Source organism: Convolutriloba macropyga, unplaced genomic scaffold, assembly GCF_964194025.1.
Source record: "Convolutriloba macropyga unplaced genomic scaffold, txConMacr16.3 SCAFFOLD_4279, whole genome shotgun sequence".
Taxonomy (NCBI): domain Eukaryota; kingdom Metazoa; phylum Xenacoelomorpha; order Acoela; family Convolutidae; genus Convolutriloba; species Convolutriloba macropyga.
This window is the reverse complement of record NW_027452418.1, coordinates 7,396-16,015: the sequence shown is the minus strand read 5'-3', so window position 1 is coordinate 16,015 and position 8,620 is coordinate 7,396. Positions and strand designations below refer to the sequence as shown.

The 8,620-nt window shown below is 37.9% G+C and overlaps 1 protein-coding gene across 1 annotated transcript; it reads right to left on the bottom strand.

Moving 5' to 3' along the window:
• Positions 1 to 2,110: 2,110 nt before the first annotated feature.
• LOC142357466 (uncharacterized) lies at positions 2,111 to 8,052 on the bottom strand (the record flags this gene model as incomplete). The annotated part of the gene is made up of 3 exons (XM_075409078.1): positions 2,111 to 2,202; positions 3,574 to 3,783; positions 7,900 to 8,052. Coding segments are annotated over 3 exons (455 nt in total), but the record flags the coding sequence as incomplete, so codon positions are not given.
• Between the last annotated feature and the right edge of the window lie 568 nt (positions 8,053 to 8,620).

Here is an 8,620-nt window from a genome sequence, read left to right as displayed (position 1 = left end):
CAGTGAAAAAGAACGCCACGCACGCAATTCAGTTAAATTTGCCTTATAAAAACACCAAAAAGCATATTTGAAGCGACAGTAGAGTCATATGTTTTGGACAAAAATTAGAGACTTAAATAGTCATAACAGAATAAACGACTTAAATTTAAAAAAAAATCCTTGACTGAACTAAAAACTAGACCCAAAGTGGACTTTGACTGGATTGGGAAAAACGATTTAGAAGAAAAATTCACGAAAGAAACATCACAAAAACTAATTGAATTAGAGAAGACTATCGTGTATTGTGCTTTCTTCACTCACTGGTCGAATGCCCTCCATAAAATCCTCTCATTTGGCTATAAGATGGAGGTTAATAAGCGGTGGGGTAAAACGTTTTAAGAGTGAGGGGGTAATTTGGTCTGAGTGAGGGTATGAGGGGACTATAAGAGCGAGGGGACTCCAAAAAGTGCTCTCATTTGTCTATAAGATTTGGGGTTAATAGGGGGTTGGAGTCAAATGTTTAAAGAGTGAGGGCATAATTCGGTCTGAGTGAGGGCATGAGGGCGTAAAAAAGATTTAAGGGTGTCGCTGCAATATGAGGAATTACAACCTGGTCACAAATTGCGATGTAAAGGTGGACTGCAATGGGCTAAAACGGGTTGAATTGCGAAGAATTACACATGACCAAAAAAGCCATCTAAGATTGGGCGTCAATGGGCTGCAGTAGGATGAGATTTGAGGATATATACACCTGGACCAAAATTGCGATGTATATTTGAAAATTTGCGATTTAAGAGTGGGCTGCTCTGGGAGGAGTTTTGAGGAACTATCCTCCTTCTTGCTAAAATTGCGATATAAGAGTGAGCTGCCCTGGGAAAATTTTTTGAGGAATTACCTCACTGGCCCGAATTGAGATGCAAGAGTCCGCTACAAGGGTCTGCAATGTGAACTCTATTGAGGAATTACTTTCCATGAACAAAATTGCGATGTATGAGTGAGCTGCAATGAGAGTATATTTGAGGAGTTACCCCCTGAAGAAAAGTGCGATGTAGTAAAGAGCTGAATTGGAAAACTTTTGAGGAATTGCCCCTGACCAAAGATTTAGGCTTTCAAGGGGCTAACACGATGTATGGCTGAGGGGAAATTTTTTTCAAAGGGCAAACATTTTGTGATAATTGGACTGCCAAGAGGAGCAAAATTGATATAAGAGTGAGGATTAATTTGTTGAGAGAGGGAAATTCTAACAAAAATTAATCAATATATTAGATGGAACGTCAAAAATTGGGTGGGCATTGATGGTTTGGAGGCTAAGGAGAACTAGCTGAGGGTACAAAGTTTGTGGGTTCGAGACAGTCAGTCCTCGAGTTTGGGGGAATAAAATTATGCAAAATTAGGGCTTCCAGGAGGGTAATAAAAAGTATAAGAGTAGGGGAAGGGGTAAAATTGTTGGGAGGGGATATAATTGTGCAAGAGTGGGGCCACCAAGTGGGTATAGTGGCGTAAGAGTGAGGCTACATTGCGAGGTTTTTTTCAGGAAAACTTTTACATGCTTTGGACTGCAATGGGCTGCCAGGGGGTATTAAAATGATGTAGAAGTGAGGAGTTGAAAGATTAATTAACACATTGCTCTTACACCATTTTGTCTCTACCACAGGGGTAAGGTCCTGGACAGGCCAACAAAAAGTATGAGTGGGGTGAGCAATGGGAGAACTTCTGTGGAATTACCACTCCCGCCAAAATTTCGTAGTAAGGGTGGGCTGCAATTGGCTTCATTGGGAGGATGTTTGCGGAAGTACCCCGTCCTTTCCGGCAAAATTTGCGATGTAAACAGGGCTGCAATGGGAAAAAGTTTAAAGAGTTGTCCCCGTAACCAGAATTGCTATCAAAGAGAAGGCTGCAATGGGCTGCAATGGTAGCAAATTTGAGAAGTTAACCCATAAACAAAATCCGATATAACAAATGGCTGCAATGGAAGATTTTAGAGGAATTACATCCTGAAAAAAAAACAGATGCAAGAATGGCTTGCAATTAGGGGAATTTCGAAAAACTCAACCCAACCACCTTTCTGGCAAAATTTTTCTATAAAAAGGGGGATGCTATGGGAGGGATTTCGGGGAATTATCCTCCTTACCAGAATTTTTATGTAAGACTGGGCTGCAATGGAAGATTTTTGAGGATTTGCCCCACTGGCCAGAATTGCAATCCAAGAGTGCGCTGCAATTCCTGCAACGAGAAGTCTTTTGAGGATTTACTGGTCCTGGACAAAAGTACGATGTGAGTGAGCTGCAAGGGGCTGCAATGATAACTCTTTTGAGGAATTACTACCCCTGAACAAAATTGCGATGTATGAGTGAGCTTCAATGGGTTGCAATGGGAGGACTTTTGAGGAATTACCCAATTGCCTTGAACTTCTATGTATGAGTGGGCTGCAATGGTCTGCATTGAAAAGATTTTCATAAATTACCCTCCCCCCCCCCCTCGGGCCAAAATTGCTATATAAATGTGGGCTGGAATGGGAAGAATAATGAGAAATTACGCCCCTGAACAAAACTGCGATGTAGGAAAGGGCTGCTATGGGAAAACTTTTGAGAAATTACCCCGCTGGCCTAACAATTCGGGTTGCAAGAGGTAAAGCGATGTAGGAGTGAGGGGAAAATTTATTCAGAGGGGGCAAAAATTGTGCAAGATTTGGGCTGCCAAGAGAGTAAAATGATATAAGAGTGAAGAGTAATCTGTTGAGAGGGGGTAATTCTAACAAAAGTTTTTCATTTAGATGGACCGTCAAGAATTTGGCAAGCAATGATGGCTTGGAAGTTAAGGGGAACCGGCTGAGGGTACAACGTTTGTGGGTTCAAGACTGTCAGTGTTCGAGTTTGGGGGGCTAAAAATTTGCAGGGTTTGGGTTTCCAGGAGGGTAAAATGATGTAAGAGTAGGGGAGGGGGTAACTTGCTGAGTTGAGAGGGGATATAATTGTGGAAAAGTGGGGCCGCCAAGTGGGTATAGTGATGTAAGAGTACAATGGGAGAACTTTTCAGGAAAATTTTTCATCTCTTTGGCTTCAATGGGCTGCCAGAGGGGGGGGGGTTAAAATGACGTAAGAGTGGGAGGGTAAAAGATAAATTAACCCCTAGTCGTACACCTTTTTTGGTCTGTCAAGGGCGGTAATGTCCTGGACAGACCAAAAAAATAAAAGAGTACGGGTGGGCGTTAATTTATCGTTTACCCCCTCAGTCTTACATATTTTTACCCCCGTTGGCAGCCCATTGCAGCCCAAAAAGATGTAAGAGTTTTGAGCTGCGTATTCTTAACAAATCCTGCCATTGCAGCCCCACTTTTACATTTTTGGGCGGTAAACCCGGGTTGCAATTAGACCAAAATTTGCGATCAAAACACAGGTTTACTAGATGTCCTTTTATGCAGAACAAGCAAATTTGATCTCACAAAAAAAACAGGCCAGCCCTGGTGAGTCTGACCGCAAGTCTAAATGCGGTATGGGAACCCAGCCTTGGATTCAGATGCACCTTTTATTTGATCAAGTGGAATTAATTAAGTGGTATTTTGTGTGAGAATATATAGCTCTATATACCTCTTACCTCTTTTTTCCGAGTGTGCCTGCACTTTGAACTGCGCTGTAGCCATCTTGTTCTCCTCTCACAACTGTGGTACCCGTCTCTCTCCTAGCCACCCTCCTCCCAATCCCCGCCACCCTATCCATATCATTCTGCCCCTCTCGCTCCTCTTCAGCAGCCCTCTGATCCTCCAATATCTGCTCTATCTTTTTTCGCAGTTTCTGCCCCTCAGAACTGAAACAAACAATATCAACAGATGTGAACTACTCTGGCATCAAATATAGCATATCAAATAGTAGCCCTGATCTAGGCTTTTTGTCAAAAATTGAGCGGTATCAGGGGTTCTAACTTTGGAAAGTTTTCAAAACAAATATACATCAACGTGCCGTGAAATTATTGCAATTAAGGGTTAATCACACATAACATCAGCGTTGTACGCGTCTATAAGTAGAGCTTAGACAAAATTGGCATATATTATTTTTTAGACGTAAACTTTTGGCGCCCCTAAGCGTAGGTTTTTAAAACTTCTTGTGTCTCTAAGCCTAGAAGTACTGTATAATAGGTGCTTTTTCAAAAAAAAATTGCTTCTTTTTTAGGCCTTTTTAAAAAAAATAAATTCCAAGAAATTGCATATTTTTGGAATTTCTTCTCTTAAATCTGGCTTACAACAGCCATTCCGAAACATGTTATCAAGTGTCATTGAATAACACTTATTATACAATATTAAGTAAAAATGCTAATATAACACAAATTTTATCAAAATACTAAAATATTCAATAAAAAACACTTAAGTTACATAAAATATAATTTTACTAATATATTAAGCAAAACGCTAAAATTTACCAAAACTATATTAGCTATAACTAATAGTATACTAAAAAATGGAATATTATATCGACATAAACTGATAGGGAATATTAATAATAATAATAATAATAATAATAATAATAAAAATAATTATAATAATAATAATAATAATAATAATAATAATAATAATAATAATAATAATAATAATAATAATAATAATAATAGTAATAATATTAATATTAATAATAGTGATAATGATAATAAAAATATTAATAATAATAATAATAATAATAATAATAATAATAATAATAATAATAATAATAATCCCTACTAGTATCACTTCACTGATAACCAATCAAAAACTAAACCTTCTCGTCTCACTCGGTGTAGTGGTTAATTCATCAAGTTAAGTTGCTTTGGCAGACGGAAGATTCCTCCCTCAGTGTTGTCAGTGAACGTCCCCTCGCTTGATGAATTACTATGAAGATAACTGTTTCACAGAAAACAATCACGACTATGATGCTGTATGTGTATGTGGAACACAATGTGATGGCCATACAGTAAAAAACCCGACTCTGAGATCGGTGGAAATGTTGTGTTCATTTTCAAATTACAAATATTTTTTTGATTAAAAAAAATTAAAATACTTTCTGCTCTACTAGATACGTCTTCGACCAGCTGGTTACACCAGAACAACAAAGTTACTGACTACGCCAGATGTAGAGCAAAACTTAGTACATCTCCGTAAAAATCATTTGGTCTACAATACTCATCTTCAAAACTAATTTCAATATTTTCTACTCTATCATTTGTAACATTTTGACATAAAACATATTTTGGTATATTAACTATCATACAACCTGGTGATTCAGTTAGATTAGATGTATACATTATTTCAGGAGTATTACCATACCGTATCATTAATACCAGATACAATATTGCAGTAAATATTAATTTTTATTAAAACCCATTACATCAGCAATACTATTGGCTGTATATTTATCAAATTGATATAATTGTTTATTGAATCCTTGTAATGATCCTATTGAGTTATCTGGATCCAATCTAAGAACACCTTGTATTACATTCAACTTACATTTCATTGTATTCTTCTCCGGTTCTATTATAACCTTATTATTTGTTTCTTGTTATATAATATTCGTTATTTCAGACACCTCATAAGATCCAGGTGTTCTTTCTATGATTTTATCATCATCAAGTAGAATACGACATTAAAGGAATTATACTCATTCTCTATTCTATATGCAAATTTGTTATTATTCTCAATTATGTTAAACCATAAGTGTAGTTTTTACACGTCAAGGACTAAAATGTTGAAAGCGAAATTTTGCCATGTAGAAAGAGACTGCAGGCTAAATATGTATGTAGTTGGTCCTGTGTTTTGAAAAAAGGTAAGAATATGCTGTTGAAATTGTCAACAAATAAGCTAGTATTCGCAGTTACTTTTCATGAAAACAACTATAACTGTGACACTTACTTTTGCCTTTACCCGAAAAGTGATTCTATAGTGAACGCAAACTCAACTTCGAAGCCAAAAATGATCATCCAACGTTTGATCAACTTTATATCCGTTTATTAATAATTTTCGCAGTTGACAAATTTCAAACGCTATTAGTCTTTTTGTTTGCGTATTCATGAAAGAATACAGCAGCTCGATTCCCCATTACTTTGCAATATAGCTATGGATCTAGAGTTGGGTGCGAAACTGAATATAATTGGCTCGGACGAAGATAAACATATTTTTGTTGGATCCTTGCATTCAGGAAATTTAGGAATTGCTGAAACGAGACTGATTTCTTCATGTTTTTTTCAATAAATTGGCAGCTATTGTTTGGTTTCAGAGCTCTGTTGTTTAAATGAATGAGAATAAATTGTTTTTAACTCATTTTGTTTCAGCATTGTTATGTGCCCGAAGAACTGTTCCCTGATCTTTTTTTCATATTCTCTTCAATTTTTTGCACTACCTTCGTAAAATTGAAATTCTACTGAAAAACTGATCAGCTGCTATTTTCTTCAGATTTAAACAAAAATTACCACACTCCCCTTCAGTTAATCTAAAACTAGACTCGCTAAACGGCAGCTATAGCTGCTGACGGAGCCAACCACTCACCAGTCATTTGAGAGCAATTTGAGTGATATTGGTCTGCTATATTTTCAGTTTCCCAATACGGGACAAGCTTCTTAGTTTCCTGCCTGGATTTTGGTTTATTTCCCGGATTTAACTTTCTGGATTCCCGGCAAAAATTTCTTGCAAATCTTTGCTGCTGAAGCAATATCGTCGGTTTTCCCAATCCGATTCTTGCGAGTTGTCCCAAATACCCTCCCAGGAATTTCCTGCGTCCCCAGATTTGCCATCGTAAAATTTTCGGGTCTCTTAAAAATGCGGAAATTTACTCTCTTACTCTATGTTAAACTCCGGTAAGATTCACGGTAAATCCCCGAACTTCCTGACTTGTTTCCCGAGATTCATCCAAGCAAAGGGACGTCTCGGTAAAAGGAATATCGGTTATGACAAACTGTGCTGAGAAAATGCGACAAAATCGATGCAAGAAGTGTCGTTTTTTGTCAATATTTGTCGACTTCGTCGGTTTTTATGTAGGAGCTGTCGATTATTGTCGTTTTTGTACTTTTTGTGGGTATTTGATGTAAAAAGTGTCGATTATCGTCGTTTTCTGTCGGTATCGTCAGTCTCAATTTGATTTAAATACAAAAGGAGTACAGTACAAATACGTGAGAGATGTTGCAGTGGAGAAGAATGTGGCTAGTAATCTAGGGGTTCTAGGTTCGAGACCACAAAAAAACCGACGATTCTTACGTTTAAATGCCGACGAAAAGCAATCAAAATGACAAAAAACGTAAGGGCTGTGATCGGTTTTGGCGAAGTAAAACCCACGAACACCGACGATTTCTTATGTTTGAATCCGAAGAAATTCGCAGCGCGGGAAAGCACCCGATACTTGTGCATTGGAAGCATCCAGCAGTAGAACTGTTCCTCAAAAGTGAGCACTTGAAGAATTCACATGAACGTACTGAGTAGGTACGAAATGTCGGACAACAAAACTACTGGATAATGTGAATACGAAATGATCTGCGATCGATAAAAGCGAAATGTGTCGTTTGTCGGAAAGGAATTGTGCAGACAATTAAGCCTTTTAATGGCCAATTTGCCTGAAGAAGGAACAACGATACGATCCCCGAACTTCCTGACTTTTTTCCCGAGACGTTGCCGGCAAAAATTGTGGATCCTATCAAGATTTCCGGCTTTCAACGCATTGAGCAGAGAACTAACGATCACTGGGAGTTTAATTAAAATCTAAAAGGCAACTCAGAGGTAGAATGTCACCCAACTATTACTTGCATCATAGCCATTTGCTTATAATCTAACAGCCCTCTTAGAAGATAGCTGCCAAAAATTCTTTGAGTTTTTTATATTTATCCAAATATCTCATTTCAGTTTTATTTTACATGTACAACTTTCTGAAAAAAAAATCATTTGCTGCTGAAGACTTAATTGCGACTTGCCTGTCGAGGAACGCTTCAAAGCTGTTTGGGTAAAAGTTGCCACCGTCTCTATGTTTGAAGTTGATATCAATCTCCGTACGCATTGTAGAATTCAAGAGCAATTCGTATGGAATGGGGGCGTAGAGGGGCTTACGCAAAGCTATCCATAAACTCCTGAAACACAACATCCATTTTTTCTGCATTCAGGAATACATCTGAAATGCAATAAATAAAATGTCAACGCGTAACAAGGAAACATGTTGGGAGTTCCTTTTAGTTTCAAGATTCCGACCGAAATGACCTCTGATCAGACCAACGCAGACAGGAGTTACTACCGATCCAGACTGAAGTGACCTGATTAGAGCGTCGTGCGCTCGAAGCTACATAAGCGCTCGCCTCTGATCAGATTATTTTGTGCTCAAAATTCACTCCTTATCAGACTAGTATGTGCGCTCTCACCCACTGGTCACCGTAGGGAGCAGTGAAAATTGTATTTGATCTGAGACAAGTGAGCTCGAAATAGTATGATCGGAGAATGTTTTTGGACAAGAACAAATCTCTTAATATCGTTATAATCTTTGCAGTTCTTAAGGATAAAGCCAATTCGATTACTAATAAAAACAAAACCCAAACGATTGAAAAAAATTATTGAGTATATACAGTTAGTGCCATCGGATTGATCTACTGTTTCTGAAATTTAATCCTAAAGGGACAGACCGGATATGGCTTTCGACTGAACCCC